This window comes from Orbicella franksi, chromosome 6, assembly GCF_964199315.1.
Source record: "Orbicella franksi chromosome 6, jaOrbFran1.1, whole genome shotgun sequence".
Classification (NCBI taxonomy): Eukaryota; Metazoa; Cnidaria; class Anthozoa; order Scleractinia; family Merulinidae; genus Orbicella; species Orbicella franksi.
The window spans coordinates 27,694,602-27,714,504 of record NC_138150.1 but is presented as its reverse complement, the minus strand read 5'-3'; the positions used below and the strand labels follow the sequence as shown (position 1 = coordinate 27,714,504).

At 40.5% G+C, this 19,903-nt stretch overlaps 1 protein-coding gene across 1 annotated transcript in view; it reads left to right on the top strand.

Moving 5' to 3' along the window:
• The first annotated feature begins 464 nt into the window (after nt 1–464).
• The window catches only part of LOC145488932 (uncharacterized), a 43,105-nt gene continuing 23,666 nt past the window's right edge, over nt 465–19,903 (top strand). The window contains exons 1-6 of the mRNA XM_081467787.1: nt 465–528; nt 4,659–4,915; nt 5,293–5,407; nt 6,078–6,200; nt 7,059–7,181; nt 9,988–10,110. Of these exons, the coding sequence (XP_081323913.1) occupies nt 465–528; nt 4,659–4,915; nt 5,293–5,407; nt 6,078–6,200; nt 7,059–7,181; nt 9,988–10,110 (805 nt within the window). The remainder of the gene's footprint in view (nt 529–4,658; nt 4,916–5,292; nt 5,408–6,077; nt 6,201–7,058; nt 7,182–9,987; nt 10,111–19,903) is intronic.

The following is a 19,903-nucleotide window of genomic DNA, read 5'->3' as shown; positions in this document are numbered from 1 at the left end:
TTAGAAGTTTTCGAAGAGTTTCCATATTTCGTCAGTCAAAGCAATGAATATACATTAAAATTCGTATGAAAACGAAATTCCGTGAGCTGCATTTATGGCGACGTAGCACGCTTCACAAAATCGGTGAATTTTACCTTTCTGATCACGGTCGGCAACCTCAGTTCGGCCAAAATTCAATTTTGGCTCGTAGCAAAGCAAAAATAAGGAATTGGAAAATAATAAATTGCTTTTTTCTATATATGTGACAAACCCTTTTCACTGACAGAAAATGAAGGAAAGTTATTTTTGGTCCCGAAGTCGAGTGGACCGCTTTTAGCGGGACAGCCACTTAAAACTGATGACTCGTGCAGGTGTCGAAGTTTAGCTCATCATAGTACCCAAAGTTGAACCGGACGTTTTAGCTTCTCGCTGGAATAAGATATTTTGAAGCTGTTTTGCAAAATTTTCACGAGACCGTCTTAGAGATGCTCGTTGTATCTTTTTGCTTTGCTGTCGTCTTGTTGGCTTCCTTGATCCCAGAAGCGCAAGGTAAGGTTGTCTTCAGTCAATGTTTGAGAATATTTTTTTTAGTGCAGCTCGTTTTGTTGTTATTAACGTGTAGCAAAAGGATGAACGAGAGTTTTCAGCATCCTTGACTGACCCAATTCCACTTAATTAAGGCGTGCAGACGAAACTTTTATTAATATATAGCTTTGCCGCGGTCGGAATGATAATTAATCAGCCAACACTTTGCGCAGATTATGAATGCTCACAACATTTACCTGTTTTAAAATTTTCTACGTGCAAAAGAAAAATAAAAACACCTAAAAAAGCCTAAAGCGTTACAAGTAAATTTGTAACTTATTTGGGTACAAAGCAAGGCATGTTAAAAATCGTGACAGTGAAACTGCAGCGGCCTAAAGCTGTAGAGTTGCTAACCATGTATATGAGCTTTTTCATGTTATTATCGTCATTAGAACGTAGCTGGAATCCTAGCACAAAATGACAAGCTTCAGACTTTGCATTAACTGTAGCCTACTTCTAGGACAATAGAACACGTTTTTCAACAAAATTCTTAGATTTATATCCGTAATATTACTCTGTTGTAGTCTTTCATAGCATTTCTATTCCAGATCCGTTTTCATCGCTTTTTTATCATTGCACCTGTCGAAGGCGGCAGTTGCAGGAGTCGAAGCTCTAAACATTTTTAACCAGTGAATGGTTTCAAAGTTTTTCATCTCTCAAAAGAGCAAAAAAAAAAAAAAAAAAAACTGATATTACCAGCAAAGAATTTAATGGTAAGCAAACTCAAGCATTTAACGAACACCTAAAGAGATTTTTTATAAAAGGTTTATTTGAAGGCAGCAAATGCAGTCGGTGGCGAAATCTAAAAATACTGTTTTTCAATGATGATAGTTTAGGGTCGTTAAGTAACCAAGTGAACGAAATGTCCCAAAAGTAACACAGCGAGGTCTCTTCTGTGCTCGCAGTCGGGCTGTTTCTAGCCATTTGATCTTTTGTTTTGTTTCCTTTTGATTCTCCTTGTTTACATATGAGTGGCTTAAATTTAATTCTTATCAGTACCCTGAGATCCACTGTAATTGGCTACGCTGTAGTGGTCTCCCTGCCTGATAAATTTTCTTGTATTTAAGTTAAGTATTTTAGTTAGGCGAAGTTAAATAAATAATTGTCGAATATTGGGGTAGATTTCCGTCATTGGCGAAAACAATTTTGAATATGAATTTAAAACTAAGCTCAAATAATTACCAGTTTCTTTTTCCTATAGCTCTTTTTGCTTTTACGTACAGTGTGGAAAACTAAACTGAGCCAAAATTTGTTGTTGGTAAAATGTTAATCAACTGTCTGGGGTAAAATAATTTTTTTTTTAATTAGTCACTTAATTAAAACGTTAACACACCACCGAGAGGAAGTTTTAACTTACACTTAACTTGAACAGGGGACTTTGTCATGTCCATTCAAATTTGTTTAAGTACTTTCATGCTTTTATCATTTTGTCAAAAAAGTTATAAGATGGTATAAACGGTATATCTTGCACTTCTCTGCCCATGTGCGGCGATCTGATCTTAACCGAAGGTTCAATTTTCAAAGTTGGCTTCAGTAAAGAAAATTCTGTTCCATTTATCCATTGATCTTGTGAGAACACTGACAGTTAATTGAAGTAACAGTATCCAATAATTTAATAAATTAAACGCCATTTGTGGAGGGTTTACCCAGCATAGTTTGTATTTATTGGGAAAGATCACAGTGAAATTTCCACGAGGAAGGTATACGAAGCGACGCGTTCCATGCAAAGAGTGAAAGATAGGACAACGAGGTTTCCAAACAGAAAAGATTATTATAAAGCCGCTCTCAGAAAACACAAATTGTCCCGCACTATACGAGGTTCTGAGTCGTACAATTTCTTTTGGTTAAAAACCTTCCAGTGTCATTCAAAGCCGTACATGCAGATTACGTGACAAGTGTGCGTCATTTCCGAGTTACCTTGTGCCTCTGTTTTAAAACGAGTCTTCGTGCAAAACCTTTCATATGAAGATGAATTGAATTTTCATGAAAGTGAATCTTCAGGGGGAACTCATTTTCGAATAAATGGTTTCGCACGAAGACTTGTTTTGACAGAGAGGCAAAACTCAACTGGGAAATGGCCTATTATGATCTCGGGATTGCTGTTAATACTGATGTTCAAATATTATTTTACTGCACGTATTAGGCAATGGAGGCGGCATGTTCTTTTGTTTGAGCTACATTAGAATTTAATCCGTCATTCTGTTATTCTCCAACCAATCAAAACAAAAGAGATGAATGAGTTCATGATTCGCGTCACTCTCAAAACCCTGCATATGACATGAAAATACTGATGTATTACGACAAACAGCCCAGCTAGTGTCGACGACATCGAGATAGCGCGCTTTTTTATTTTTCATCGGACACAGGTAACAGCGCTAATCAAAACTCCTTTTCTAAAATTGAATAAGGAATTTCGTGTTTTCACGTTAAACTCTAGAACACTATATATCACGTTAATTCTGCAACATCATCGCCTTCTTATTTGGAGTACAAACGATGTCATGACAATACGTCAACATCATAGCATTGTTTACCAAGCAAAAAAGATTCATCCACCAACCACAGTTCAGAGGAGCTCTTTTGTTGCTGTGATCACCAGTGATTAATCTGTAGCTTATTTCTGGAGCTGGTGGTTAAACAGATTAACAAGTTAAAACTGATCATTGACTCATGCAGGTTTTTAAATTTAGCTCATCATAGTACCCAAAGTTAAACCGGACGTTTTATCTTCTCGCTGGAATGTGATATTTTGAAGCCGTTTTAGAGGTTTTCACGAGACCGTGTTAGAGATGCTCGTTGTATCTTTTTGGTCTATTTTCGTCTTGATGGCTTCCTTGATCTCGGAGACGCAAGGTAAAGTTGTCTTCAGTCAATGTTCGAGAATATTTTTGTTTTAGTGCAGCTTGTTTTGTTGTTGCCATTACCGTGTAGCAAAAGGATGAAGGAGAGTTTTCAGCACCCTTGATTGACTCAATTCCGCTTAATTAAGGCGTCCAGACGAGACTTTTATTAATATACCGTATAGCTTTGCCGCGGTCGGAATGATAATTAATCAGCCAACACTTTGCGCAGATTATAAATGCTCACAATATTCACCTGGTTAAGTTTTGTGAAAAAATTGGCAAAATTTGGATTATTTACGCAACAGACCCATTTCTACAAAATACGACTGAGATCGTTTGCCCCCGTTGACTCACCTTTGATGTTTTTAACTATAAACCCCTCTGGACCATGCTGAATTACTTGCGCCAATTTTTGAAAATCAGGGTAGTGTTCGACACGCTTTATCTCTAAAACGAAGTCGGTGACCCCCAATTTTTTTTGCATTTCTGTCACAAGTAACTCATTATCTGACTGCCGTAAAAATTTTTTAAAACATCTATCGACTGGAAAATTTTCGCGCGAACGTCCTTAAGGCATGAACCATATTTTTAACTGTAGCGCGTCCGCAATGAGGGCTGGAAAAGCCCAATGGTTATTCATCCAATAAAACGATAGAGTGGTGAAACATTTCTCATTTAGGGAGCAACTGTATGTAACATCAAAGTATTACTATGTATAGGAAGATGTGTACAGGTGGTTTTGACACTTAAGTTTTCGGTAGCGATAAATTACAAGAATTTTCGAACTAGTCTCCGTAACTCTCGCATCGCCAAAACAGAAGCCGCGCGTTTTCATGTTTCTCTTGTAAAATCTGTTTTTGGTTAAAATCCACCCGAGCAATATTTTTCTCTATTTTCTTCTTTCTTCATCTTTCTTCCTTTCTCTCTTCTTCTGTAAACTTCGAGCCTTGATATTTTATTTCGAGTTTTTGCCTCTCGTTTATAGCACCATTCCATGTAATAGCTTTATTAACCCGAAAACCTAAGAGCAGCCTCACGCCCTAAATATGCTTAAAAAAGTCAAAGTTTCTTTGCAAGGAATAACTCGTTCTTTAAAATAATATAAACATCTAAATTGACTCAAACAGAAAAAGAGATTTATGAACTCACTTTTCATCTCATTGTTATTGTCTTTATCTTTCATTTTACTGACTTCGCTAGAAATTATTTTAGATGTTAACATAAAGGTATGTCAAAATTTTCATTCTTCAGGTCACTGTCGTACATTGCGATTCACCATTGATCCAATCCATGGTCAACGGCTGGAAAATCACGTGATACGAACTACTGACGTCATCAATGAGCATACCTGCCGACTGAAATGCCTTCTGGAGCCAAACTGTGTCAGTTATAATTTTAACAAGAAGGAAGAGGCAAATGGACGACACAAATGTGATCTGAATAACGCTACTTATGAACACTTAGACGACCTCGCGAAGAACGAAAGTTATATGTATCGCGAGGCCCAGGTAATCATGAAGATAATAACTGAAGGTGGCTGGCAACAGTTTCCAACAGTTTCCAAGACTTAGATTTTGATGAGTCATTATAATTACTCTTTATCAGTTGCTACAATCATGGTACAAAAAAAAAAAACTGTCAAATCATTAGTAAACACATTGTAATCATTTTCATGATAAAATAAGTTACCACAACAACAGCATGACCTACTAAAATACCCTTTAGTAAAATATCCATCAAACTCAGTGGCCTCCATTTATTATTATTATTATTATTATTGTTATTATTATTATTATTATTATTATTATTATCACTATTATCATTTTAACTTTCAAGTGTCGTTACCATGTCAATGTAACGGCTGTTTTTGTTCTTTTCTTTGAAGAATGCTTGTGCAAAGAAACCTTACAAGAACAACGCAACCTGCCAAGCCGGTTTTACAGACAGATATTACCAGTGTTTGTGTATTCCCGGATTTATTGGCCATGACTGTGAACACGGTACTACACACATTCTTTTGTTATTAGTGGTCTTACTCAACTTAGCAATAAGAATTTTTAGGGGCTTAAACACCAAGAAGGAGAACTTAAAACAGGGAGTTGCAACTATAAAAGTTAGCTTGCTGTTGCTGCTATCATTATTGTTGTTGTTGTTGCAATTACTACTGCTGCCGTTGTCGGATTCTGCTTTTAAAACGTTTAGCAGGCAGCTCATGCTAGGAGATCACACGGAATATAAGAACAATAATACAGGATAATTTAATAACAATTGTCGTTACGAAACATATATTTCACAGGAATCTTTTTATTGTGGTAGATATTGACGAGTGTACCGACGGAGCACACAGCTGTGGTGTTTATGCCGTGTGTAACAATACACCGGGATCCTACAACTGCACGTGCAAAGATGGATTTTATGGAGATGAAGTAAAGTGCACTGGTAACTATCTGTAACACAATCTCGTGCATCTAGTTGAAACTCAGTATTATTTAAAAGCGAGTTATTTTATCAGACATTGGTAAGTTAATTTATATCGTACGTGTGTGAGGAAATAACTTTGCAATAACTTCTATGTGAGCCGGCAATAACACACTATGTCAGGGCGAAAAGTTTGCTAAGCACACCATTTCAATGAAACGTTTTGCATTTAGATTCCTTTTGTTGCTTTAGATATCGATGAGTGTACCAACGGAACTCACAACTGTAGTGTTAATGCTGTTTGTAACAACACCCGGGGATCCTATAACTGCACTTGCAAAGATGGATTTTATGGAGATGGAATAAAGTGCATTGGTAACTATCTGTAACACAATCTCGTGCATCTTGTTGAAACTCAGTATTATTCAAAAGCGAGTTATTTTATGAGACATTGGTAAGTTACTTTATATCGTACGTATAAGTGAGCAAATAACTATGCAATAACCTATATGTGAGCCGGAAATAACACACTTTATTATATGGCTTGTTCATGTAGTCAATATAACGCGCGCTATGATTGGCTAATTGTAGGGCATTATACTCCCGCAATGCCCTCGGACTGATTACGGGCTTGAAAAAACAATACAAAAAGCCATATAATATAAACAACTTGTTAACCTCGAACGTTCGATCTTAACGGAAAAAAACTCAAACCTTGGCCTTGCTGTATTGTTATCGCTCGGTCAATACGGCAAGGTCTTGGTCTGAAATTTTTCCGTAAAGACCTCACTCTCGGTTAATGAGTAGTTAATGTCAGGGCGAAAAGTTTGGTAAGCACACCATTTCAATGAAACGTTTCACAATTAGATTCCTTTTGTTGCTTTAGATACTGATGAGTTTACCAACGGAACAGACAACCGTAGTGTTAACGCTGTGTGTAACAACACCCGGGGATCCTATAACTGCACTTGCAAAGATGGATTTTATGGAGATGGAATAAACTGCACCGGTAACTATCTGTAACACAATCTCGTGCATCAAGTTGAAACCTTTAAAGCGAGTAATTTTACTGATCAGACATTGGTAAGTTACTTTATATCGTGTATGTGAGGAAATAAGTATGCAATAATTTATATGTGAGCCGGTAATAACACTCTATGTCAGGGCGAAAAGTTTGGTAAGCGCACCATTTCAATGAAACATTTTGCAGTTAGATTCCTTTTGTTGCTTTAGATATCGATGAATGTAGTAACGGAACACACAACTGTAGTGTTAATGCTGTTTGTAACAACACCCGGGGATCCTATAACTGCACGTGCAAAGATGGATTTCATGGGGATGGAATGAACTGCACTGGTAACTATTTCTATGTGTTTTAATTTTATGAAAGTAATAATGACAAAATTAAAAACTGGACAACACACACGACCCACTGTAACTGATAGACACAAACAATATGAGCGCTTTATTGATCTGTATGCCTTTCGGCTCGCCATCAATAACAATTACAAAAAACAAGATCTACAAGAAGAACTGGTATGTAGTTGTTATTTCTTGTTCCCATTCTAAAACATACGTTGGGGGAACTTATGCGTTGAATCTTCTTCTGCCGCGTTTTTTCGATATCGTGAGAATGTCACAAAATGTAGCTCTGAAAATATTTGAAAGAAATGTCCCAAGTGCTTCTTTTCGCTACATTTACACTGCAAATTGATAGGAAATACTTAAGCAGATATTTCTTGTTAATTGGAGTTAGGTTAGGACAGAAAAATGGCTTTTGTGTTTTAGTGGATGTTCATGAAATGGCCAAAAATGGCCAAGAAAGGAATAATAGGCTGCCCAAATGGAAAAAAAATCGACGCGCTGAACGCGAACTATGGCAGGCTGAACCGGGAAACATGTTCTAATACACGTATAAAAATCACAAACTGTCGTTCCAGCAACTCTCTAAAACGCGTGCAGGATAAGTGTAACGGCAAAACCAGTTGTGAGTTACATGTAAATAACGACTTGTTCGGTGGCGAGCCATGTGGGGGAACATACAAATATCTGGAAGTCAAATACAGATGCCTGGAATATATCAATTTAGGTAAGCGAGAAAACGCAAAAAAGTGCGGTTTGAATTTTGCGTCACACTGCTCATAGTAGGCAGTGTTTTGTGCAACTAGGCTCACCAATGCTGTTACGACACACGTTGTAGGAAACACTGCAGCATACGTGTTTCAAACATAATGCCATGAACAACATAAACTATCGTTCCAGCAATTCTCTAAAACGCGTGCAGGATAAGTGTAACCGCGAAACCAGTTGTGAGTTACTTGCAAATAAAGAGTTGTTCGGTGACGATCCATGTCGTGGAACATACAAATATCTGGAAGTCAAATACAGATGTTTGGAAAATATCAATTTAGGTAAGTGAGAAAAAGATAAAACGCGTCTGAATTATGCGTCACATTGCTCTTACAGTAGGCAATGTTTCATGACCTTGGCTCGCCAATACTGTTATAACACACACGCAGGAAACGTTGCTTAGTGTTAAATCCTTCATAAAAAAAAATCATTTGAGCTGTTGCCGCAAGCTTTGGCTATGGAACACGACTCTACTTCGTGCAACTGCGTTCGCTGCAACAAAAACGTCGCGAGACTGGAGGGCCTGGTGGGTAACTCAGTATTAGGTGAGCCACGTAAACAATTGAAATATCTGGGTAACAATCACAGCTGTCTGCAATATGCACTGAGGTATATGTAAGTGAGGCATTCGAATTCTGTGATGCATTTGAGTAAGCGGCGAAAATTGGCCTTGTTTAATAATCACAAATGTTCCGTTCAAACGTACCATTTAACGTTTCCTCCAAGATTTACTGAGGCATGTTCTTAATTTGGAGTGAACATCACCTTTATGTTGCGTCGATCTGAAAACGCGTAGTGTACTTAATTGCATTCGCATTCATACGATTACCTAAACTAATTTATTGATCTTCCTACATCGAAACATTTCTTTACAGTTCCAAATTGAATTATTCGTCTTGTTTTTTAGATATAGACGAGTGTACCAACGGAACACACAAGTGTCATATGAATGCTGTTTGTACCAATACCGCGGGATCCTTCAACTGCACGTGCAAAGATAGATTTCACGGAGATGGAATAAACTACTGCACTGGTAACATTTAAAATCATGCTCTACTTTGCTCTGATTAGGGTCTCACACTCGAAACGTGGGCTTTACATCTTGAAGAGGCGGTTGACTTACTTCAATCGTCTTTCAGGACTTCCATTTGATAAATAGTTGAGTGTCTCACTTGACCGCCGGCATGGCGCACTGCAGAAGAGTTTCTTTAGAAGCTAAAAACGGTGCCAATTTATAATGGCATCTGTATGTTTTAAAGTTCAAATTCTTTTTGTTGTTTTAGATGAAGACGAATGTACTAGCGGGACACACAACTGTAGTGTTAATGCTGTGTGTAATAATACACCTGGGTCCTATAACTGCACTTGCAAAGATGGATTTCATGGAGATGGAATAAACTGCACTGGTAACTATCTGTAACACAGTTTAGTTCGTGTGTTCGAGTTCTGTTCCGTCTTACTCCAATAGCGCAACTCCGTACTACGCCTCGTCTTTGCTCTGACGAAGGACTCAGATAAACTGCAGCTGCACAAGCTGTCTACGGTTGTTTATTTAACGGTTTTATGAACTTCAAGCTGCTTAATAGCTATGAGCGTCTTCATTCGCACTGACCTTTCTTTAGAAGCTAATAATAACTGTACTTATTTATAACAAAACTTATTTCACTAATAAAATTTCCTTTTTTGTTGTTTTAGATATCGATGAGTGTACTAACGGAACACACAACTGTAGTGTTAATGCTGGGTGTAACAACACCCGGGGATCCTATAACTGCACTTGCAAAGATGGATTTCATGGAGATGGAATAAACTGCATTGGTAACTACCTGTAACACAGTTTGGTTTAATGCCTCTCTTGCCCCGTAGTTGAAGCTATTATTTAAACGCGAGTAGTTTTGTCAGACATCGATACGTTTATATGTGAGGCAATAAAAGAGTAACAAACGAGACACACTATGTATCAGAGCGAAAAGACACTTGACCATACCGTTTCAATAAAACGTTTTCCAGTAACATTCCTTTGTTGTTTCAGATACCGATGAGTGTACCAACAGAACACACAGCTGTGATGTTAATGCTGTGTGTAACAACACCCGGGGATCCTATAACTGCACGTGCAAAGATGGATTTCATGGAGATGGAATGAACTGCACTGGTAACTATTTTTATGCGTTTTAATTTTATGACAGTGAGTAATGACAAACTTATAAACTGGACAACACACACGACCCACTGTAAGTGATAGACACAAACAATATTAGCGACTTATTGATCTCTGTGCCTTTGGCTCGCCATTAATAACAATTGCACAAACAAGATATACAAGAAGAACTTGCATGTAGTTGTTATTTCTTCTTCTCATTCTATTTCACACCTGAAAACATAAGTTGGGGGAACTTGTGGGTTGAATCTTCTTCTGCCGCGTTTTTTCGATATCGCGAGAATGTCGCAAAATGTAGCTCTGAAAATATTTGAAAGAAATGTCACCAGTGCTTCTTTTCGTCATGTTTATACTGGAAATTGATAGGAAAATACTTAGGTAGATATTTCTTATTAATTTGGAGTTACGTTAAGACAGAAAAATGGCTTTTTTGTTTTAGTGGATGCTCATGAAATGGCCAAAAATCGTTAAGTCCTATGTAAACAGTACGCCAGCACAGAAAAACTATTGAAGTCCCCAAACATTTTATGGCTTTTTGGAGTACTTTAGTGATTTCTCTCACTGTTCATGTTAGAATAATGTGTATTTGCTGTTGCTCAGTGCAGATATTTGCCATCAGTTGAAGGCTATTCACAACACTACGGAATATGCTCCTTACTTAAGATGGAGCCACGAAGAGAAATCAAATTATCTAATTCAAATGAATATCTGTGCTTTGAGACTGATAATAGCAGAACGTGATCCCGTGGATTTCATTTTCACATGGCCTTTCTTGTTGTAGAAATACTAAACCAGAGACAGCTGATTAAATATGCATAAATTAGTGAGAAACAACCATTTTTGGAGAGGTCCCCTTTACTTGAAGGGAATAAAATATTTTGACCTAATTTATTCTGATCATCATTTACTCACCAAACCCAACGTTCATGCCAAGTTTGTGCGCAATCGGTGATTTGAGCTATATCACCTCCTGCCCGGTTTTGCCTGGTTTTCTTATCATGAGACGACTTTCCACTAAATATCAGAAGAAAAGGTTTTAAATATATTCGAGCAGTATACAAATTAAGAGTGTGTCCAGTGGAATGCTTCGATAAATGGCCCATTATTGACTTAGCGCGATAATGGGTTTTATGCTGAGGCGGGGCCTTATCTTATCTTACAGTACAAGCTGCAGAGGTAGATAGCCGTTAATGGGCTAGACACCACACGCAGAGCAAGCTTTAAATTCGTGTGCTCTGCTAACCCTCTCCCCTTTTTCTGCCAGCGCCGATCGTGATAGCTGTTTAGCCTTAGAAGCGTCCTTTACTTTCTTTCGTCGGAGTCAGGCAAGTGTACCTTTATAGCCCTTACCTTTACTCTAATTAGTCTGTCCTTCTCCATTTTGGCTATTGTTAACCTTCGTTTCAAGTTGCTGTTAGTGCCCTCTCCTTTTATACATCTATGGCTAAACATCGCGTGTTAATAATAGGGCACTCCTTCGTTCACCGACTTGCGGCGTTTGTGCAGAAGAAGCGGCACTTGCATGCGTTTATCACTCTTAGTGATATTGCGGATATTCATTTTCATGGCGTTGGGGGCCGCACAATTGAGAAATTTCGTAAGTTTGACTTTACAGTCGTGCGCCAAATTGCTCCCAAGATCATTATTTTGGAGCTTGGCTCCAATGATCTCTTAAGGTCGCGCCTGAGACTGTTGGCTCCGAGCTAGAAAAATTAGTTCGAGATTTGCACGATGTATATTCAGTCGAATTTGTTGTAGTAGGGCAGGTACTGCGGCGACGTACGCGGGACTCAGAGGAGTACAATTGTATGGTGGGCAAGCTTCACCAATATCTTAAGGTAGTGCCCGAGCAGTTGCCTTTTTGTTATTACTGGCGGCACAGAGGTTTCTGGAACTGCAAGCGAGACCTTTATTTACCTGATGGGGTCCATCTAAACAATTTAGGCTACTACAAATTTATGCGTAGTATTCGAGGGGCTGTTTTGAAGGCTCTGAAGTTAGTGGGTGTGTCCGCCGATTAATTGCCGTTGCCCAAGGCCACGTAGCCATCGTGATCTTTTAAGGGCGGTATTACAAAATATTTAATACATACATCATATATACAGATTTCGCAGGCTATATTGGAATTTGGAATTACTTGCACTTGACATTTATGGCGTAATTAGTGTGTTATCACCTGGCGGCTATTGTTATACCGCATTAGTGTGCCCAACACACTCAGGCCATTATAGGACAATAGTCCTCTTGAAATGTCTCGGATTGTTTTACAGTATTGCACTTGACATTATGGCGTAATTAGTGTGTTATCACCTGGCGGCTATTGTTATACCACATTAGTGTGCCCAACACACTCAGGCCATTATAGGACAATAGTCCTCTTGAAATGTCTCGGATTGTTTTACAGTATTGCACTTGACATTATGGCGTAATTAGTGTGTTATCACCTGGCGGCTATTGTTTAACTGCATTAGTGTGCCCAACACACTCAGGCCATTATAGGACAACTGTCCTTTTGAAATGTCTCGGATTGTTGGTTTTGTTATGTTGCCTGCTTCTATGTGTACTTGACATTCGTTGGCTTTCACGTAAGCCTTTACGAAATGTCTCGGATTTGTTTGTGCCATTTGTTTTCAACATATTAATCGCCCTTGGCTCATTGGCTGAAGTGCCAACCTGCTAAGACAAGGGGAGTACACCCACTAGGTTTGAGCTTCACAGCGTCTTAATCTGATCTACGTTTGAGTAATGTAATTTCAATTTTTCATAAGCATGCCTCCTAAACGAGCCTCTAAGCGCCAGGCGTCAAAAAGTTCCACACAGGCAGTATCGGCGAAACAGCGCCGTTCAGAGGGTAAGTCTGCGTCCCTGCCTAACAGCACGACGTCCTCACCACAGTTCAGCCCCACCGCACTGAGTGAATTGATCTCAAACGCGATTTCTGGGGCCTTACAGTCGGCCGGCATCGGCACTCTCAACATCTCTCCCGCAGTTGGCGAACAGAGACCTAGTAATCAGTCCACGTCACAGCCCACCGTGGTTGAAGATGCCGCCTCAAAAGAGATTGCAGATCTGACGAACACCGTGGCTGCGGGTAGGCTAACCTTTGCGTCCGAGAAACCGGACGGCACGTTTTCCAGTGTCACTTTTGACCTCGAGTCTCGCGTCTCGGATCGTATCAAGGCAAAGATATGGGCAAACGAATATGTTGATTTCGGGTCTCTCCTCTCCGTATCACCAGACGAGTCCCAATATCGATTATCTGTCGCAAATGACCATGATCACCCTAGTCTTTGCCTTGAGCACGTTAAGCCAAAACGGCGTAGCTTATCCTTTGACCAATGGGTGACTGCATTTAATGTGGTTGTAGCTGTTTATACAATTAGGGTACCTAAGGCGACAAGTTCTCTGATGAATATTCTGAGGTGGTCAGGGACATTGCGGCAAAACAAGGTAACTGGCGTTATTACGACGAGCAGTTCCGATTTCTTCGCCAGTCTAAACCTGACCGATACCCATGGGATAATGTGGCTTGGGAATTATGGCACCAGGCCATGCATAGCTCCCTCACCACCTCACGCCCAAACTCGAACTATGATTTTCGTGCAAGGCGGCCCAACCAGCGTCCCTTTCAGTCCTTTCCCAAAGGGGTGTGTTGGAGATTTCATTCCGGTCAGTTCTGCAGGGGCTGCAATTTCAAACACTCCTGCTTCAAATGTGGGGCAGTCCATCCCGCAAGCCAATGCAGCGCTAACAGACCGAACAATAACACAAGCAACGCAGCCTCTAGCATGCCCTCTGGGAGTGACAGTCAGGGACGAGCATCGGTTGTTGAGGCGCGGGCCAACGCCGGTAACACCCGACCGTCTCACATTTTATCATAAGGGCTATAACAACGTAATTTCGGACTATCTTATCCAAGGCTTTATTCACGGTTTCTCAATACGATATTTTGGTTCTCCCCTTGCAATCCGATCCCCAAATCTGAAGAGCGCCATGGACAATCCGACTAGCGTGGATAATAAGTTGTCAAAAGAGCTCGCAGCGGGCAGAATTGTGGGTCCGTATGATACGCCTCCCTTTGAAACTTTTAGGGTATCGCCCCTAGACATCGTTCCCAAAAAGTTACCGGGAGAATTTAGGTTAATTCATCTTTGTCTTACCCGGAGGGGTTATCTGTTAATGACGGTATTCCTAAAGAGTTAGCCACCGTAAGATATGCCACTATCGATGATGCTGTTAGGCTCATTAAAGCAATCGGACAGGGCTGTTTTCTGGCTAAGACAGACATTAAATCATCGTGCAATATATTTGAATCACTCAGCACTGCTTTAGAATGGATCGCTAAATATAGATTGCACGCGTCGTCGGTCATCCATATTTTAGATGACTTCTTATTTATTGGGCATTCGGAGGCCAAATGTCAGGTAGATCTCGATAATTTTCTTTGCGTTTGCCGTCGTATAGGCGTTCCGATAGCCGATGAGAAAACTATGGGCCCCACCAATGCTCCGCAATTCGCAGGGATCACTTTAGATACGGCATTGATGGAGGCTCGTCTTCCAGAGGACAAGCTTGCCAAATGCCGTACCCAGTTGGCGGATTTTTGCTCTCGTAAAAGCGTCACGCTGAAAGAGCTACAATCTTTAATAGGGCTCCTCAATTTTGCCTGCTGTGTTGTGGTTCCCGGGCGTGCTTTTCTGCGCCGTTTGATAGACTTGACTAAAGGTATCCGGAAACCCACACATCACATCAGATTAACCCAGGAATGTAAACACGATCTCAACGTCTGGGGGGAATTTTTGAGCGTGTACAATGGCAAATCCTTTTTCCTCGGATCGCGATGGGCCACTTCCCAAAACCTCAATTTATTTACGGACGCGGCGGGTTCCTTGGGCCACGCCGCAGTATTTGGCACATATTGGTGTTTTGGAGAGTGGCCCGCCGCTTGGAAACAACTCCATATTACTGTCTTAGAGTTCTTTCCGATTGTCCTGGCGCTTGAGATTTGGGGACCGCTTACGCGTGACAAATGTATTGTTTTCTTTTCGGATAATCAGGCAGTTGTTGTTATAATCAATAAGCAAACTTCTAAAGATCGTTCAGTTATGGCTTTGCTTAGGCACTTTGTTCTCTGCACACTTCAATACAATATTTTGTTTCATGCTAAGCACATCGCTGGTCGCGTTAACCGCGAGAGCGATGGTTTATCTCGCTTACAGGTAGAGAAATTCAGATCACTAGCGCCTTACGCAGACGAACAACTGACGCCGGTTCCGCCGGGCTTACTACCCAACAACTGGCGCATCACTTGAACGACCTTCTGCACTCAGCCATTACTGAGGGTTCGCGTAAGACTTACCAAAGAGGTTGGTCGACATATGTCGATTTTTCATCTGAATTTTGCGAGTCGCGTGCCTCGCTCCTTCCGGTCTCGGTAAACAATTTAGCATTGTTTATATCATATCTCTCGGCGAGGAAGTTTGCCTCCTCGACAATCTCGACGTATGTCTCCGCGTTAAGTTAAGTTCACAACCTAGCTAATTTTCCTGATCCCACTAAACAGTTTTTAGTGCAGAAGATTTTAGCGGCTCACAGTAAGCTATACTCTTCACCAGCCGTTCGAATTCCAATAACACGTAGCGTGTTGCAACGATTAGTGCTCGCATTAGATCATACCAACTCATCAGCGTATCAAAGGCTGTTGTACCACACCATGTTTTTGGTGGCCTTCTATGGCTTTTTTCGAGCTGGCTAACTCACGGCCAAGGGTGCGATTTTGAAATCTTTAGTACAAATACAAGATCTTCATTTCCAATTTAAAGACAATTGCGTGACCGCCGCGACAATTGTCATCACCGACTTCAAACATAACTCAGGTAGGCGCCCCTTTTCGGTTGTTTTGGACTGCGCAACGGGAACAGAGTTTTGCCCAGTGAATTATTTACAACGTTACTGTTCTATGCGGGGTACCACTCCGGGTGCCTTGTTCTGCTTTTCCGATGGATCCCCAGTTCAAACTAGCCATTTTACGCAACAACTGCGGCAAGCACTAAACTTTTGTGGACTTGATTCATCCAAACACAAATCTCACTCTTCTCGGATCGGCGCCGCATCGTTGGCGGCTGACCAAGGTTTATCGGATGCCCAGATTCGCCACCTTGACCGTTGGAAATCCGACGCGTTTAAACTGTATATTCGTCAACCTGGAGAGTTGTTTAAGACTTAAGCTCGCCTTTCAGTCAGGGGCTGGGGCATCATAATTATTATTTCTAGTCTTCAGTAAACTACTTCAGCTGTTAGCTGTAGCTAAGATCAATGCTCGCCTTCCAGGCATGGGCTGGGGCGGCAATTTTAGCCTATACATCCTATTTTATTTTTCCAGTTAGTTATTTTATTTTATTCCGACAAAGACCGGGCAAGTGCTGGCTTTGTCTACTATTATAAGTGTTCTTACTATTACTACGATTAATCATAACGTGATCCACAATTTAGCTTATCTCCAGAGTTAGTTTGCCTGTCAGACAAGGGCTGGGGCAACAATTTTATATTAGAGTAGTTGTTAATCTAGAGCGCTGGAACGCGCGCCCTTATCGAGCCCGAGAACTAGCCGTTACTCGTTGGGGCTTCAAGGACATGTCAGAGAAGGGCCTGGTGTTCCTGATGCCTTCATATTACATAGTTTCCATTATCTTTATATTTGGTCGTTTCTGCACTATTTCATAGTGCGTGCGTGCGTGCGTGCCTGCGGCTTGGGTTGGGGCTCGCCACAGGATGTGGCTTGTGGCTGTTTTTCGCCCCAACTTTATTCACTGAATCAAATATAGCGATGTTTAGTTGATTAATTTGACACCTTAGCATTTGAATGGTTTGAAATAAACGCCACGTGAGTGGCCAAATTAATCCAAACAAGTGTTTCAGTGATTCAGTGGTTTCTGGCCGCATGCACGACCGCGATTATAACCATTTCATTATAGTCTTTTGTGCGCTGGGTTTATAAATAGGCGTCGCTCTCGGCATAAAAGACATTATATCGAATGATATTTGTTAGAAAGGCAGTAATTATACTTTATAGATGTAAAAAAAAAAAAAAAAATGACAGAAAACACTAATTGAGCTGTCTCTGTTTATGACGAGAAGCTTTATTTTTGTAAAAATGCTCAAACAACACTTACATGGAGTGCAGTAACTCTTTATCGCTAAACAGCAATCTCCGGTCATCTCAGCGAAGTGAACCTCAACAATTACAACGCTCACCCGATGAGTCATCAGTTAAAAGCTTGCCCTGATATTCTATCCTGTACTCGGGAGTAGAACCAGTGGGAGAGGTTTAGTCTTTCAAATTTTGACGCTAGTTCCGACACTTGCTGCTAAGTAGCCGTAAATAACTGTAGCTCCTTTCAAATACAAATACAAATAATTTCCATAGGAAAAGTGTACGTTTTCAAGAGCGACAATGAGGCCGGATTGCTCTGGACTAGAAACATTTAGATCCTTATAGTTTTTATATTAAACTACTGAAAAAGCGAACTTTCAAGCGATCGTTCACTCTAAACCGAAAGTTTAGTTTATTCAAGTCCAGTTGGCGATTGACAGTTGTCTCGTAAGCCGATCAAATTATTTTACTGGCTTATTTTCCCGGGGGGGGGGGTACTTCCTTATATGGGCTATATAGGTATGTCCGGCCCCAAATGGAATGGTTTTTCAGCCGTCTTGGTCATAAATAGGGTATCGATTTTAGGGAGGGTACGTTTTTTATTGGGGGGGGGGGGGGGGAGGAGGTGGGCCGGGGCTTCGAAGAGGAGGGTCATTAGCAAATTTTTCACAAATTGGGGAGGGTCAAACCTGTTTTATTCGCAACCGGGGGAGGGTCACAGTTTTTTTTGGCAAGGAAAAATTACTCCATGTCGCTTAGTTGACTCTTATTTGTTAAAAAACACGCGAAGTGCATAGGAACCTAAACTTGTATGTACAAAGCTACCAGTCAAGATTAATCTAAATTATTTACAGGTGTCGAAATATTACATCAAAAAATTATCTTGTCCCAACTAACATAATTGTCTCTGTCGACCACTGCCCGCTTTCGTCCATATTTTGACGGCGGTAATGTTTCCGCACGGGGTTCTGGTATAAAATCAGTCTCCGGTGACGATTCGTAACTTAAGCTACTCGGACTTGAACCGACAACTCGATCTACCACATCACTTTGCGAGTCAGTTTCAACCTCGGAAAGTGATGAGGTCACTTGTTGCTGCACATTATATTCTTTAGCGGGGGCTGCCGAGGTTGTTGACACTCCATTGAATCGTACAGCAAGCTGCCAATGTGCGCTTTGATCATTACGATCACTTTCCTCCAACAATCGTTTAGCTCACTTTCCTCAAACAATCGCTTAATCTGAGCAAGTTGCTCCACCTGACCTCATGACTGAATCCTCGCATTCACCACAAGCGCTTTTCCCTCTTTCTATTCCCCGGCAAAACCAGTTGTGAGTTACATGTAAATAACTACTTGTTCGGTGGCGATCCATGTGGGGGAACATACAAATATCTGGAAGTCAAATACAGATGTCTGGAATATATCAATTTAGGTAAGCGAGAAAACGCAAAAAAAGTGCGGTTTGAATTATTCGTCACACTGCTCTTATAGTAGGCAATGTTTCGTGCAGCTAGGCTCACCAATTCTTTTACCACACACATTGTAGGAAACACTGCTTAGTGTTAAATCCCTAGGCAACTCATAAAAAATATATGTTGTCGCAAGTGTTGGCTATGGAGCATGATTCTACCTCGTACAACTGCGTTTGTTGCAACAAAAACGTCGCGAGACTGGAGGGACTGGTGGGTAACTCAGCATTAGGTGAGCCACGTAAACAATTGAAATATCTGGACATCAAATACAGTTGTCTGCAATATGTATATGTAAGTGAGGCATTCGAATTCTGTGATGCATTTGAGTAAGCGGCGAAAATTGGCCTTGTTTAATAATCACAAATGTTCCGTTCAAACGTACCATTTAACGTTTCCTCCAAGATTTACTGAGGCATGTTCTTAATTTGGAGTGAACATCACCTTTATGTTGCGTCGATCTAAAAACGCGTAGTGTGCTTAATTGCATTCGCATTCATACGATTACCTACACTAACTTATTGATCTTCCTACATCGAAACATTTCTTTATAGTTCCGAATTGAACTATTCGTCTTGTTTTTTTAGATATAGACGAGTGTACCAACGGAACACACAAGTGTCATATGAATGCTGTTTGTAACAATACCGCGGGATCCTTCAACTGCACATGCAAAGATGGGTTTCATGGAGATGGAATAAACTACTGCACTGGTAACATTTAAAATCATGCTTTACTTTGCTCTGATTAGGGTCTCACACTCGAAACGTGGGCTTTACATCTTGAAGAGGCGGTTAACTTACTTCAATCGTCTTTCAGGACTTCCATTTGATAAATAGTTGAGTGTCTCACTTGACCGCCGGCATGGCGCACTGCAGAAGAGTTTCTTTAGAAGCTAAAAACGGTGCCAATTTATAATGGAATTTGCATGTTTCAAAGTTCAAGTTCTTTTTGTTGTTTTAGACGAAGACGAATGCACTAACGGGACAAACATCTGTAGTGTTAATGCTGTGTGTAAAAACACCCAGGAATCCCATAACTGCACTTGCAAAGATGGATTTCATGGAGATGGAATAAACTGCACTGGTAACTATTGCTATGTGTTTCAATTTTACGACAGTGAGTAATGACAAACTTATAAACTGGACAACACACACGACCCA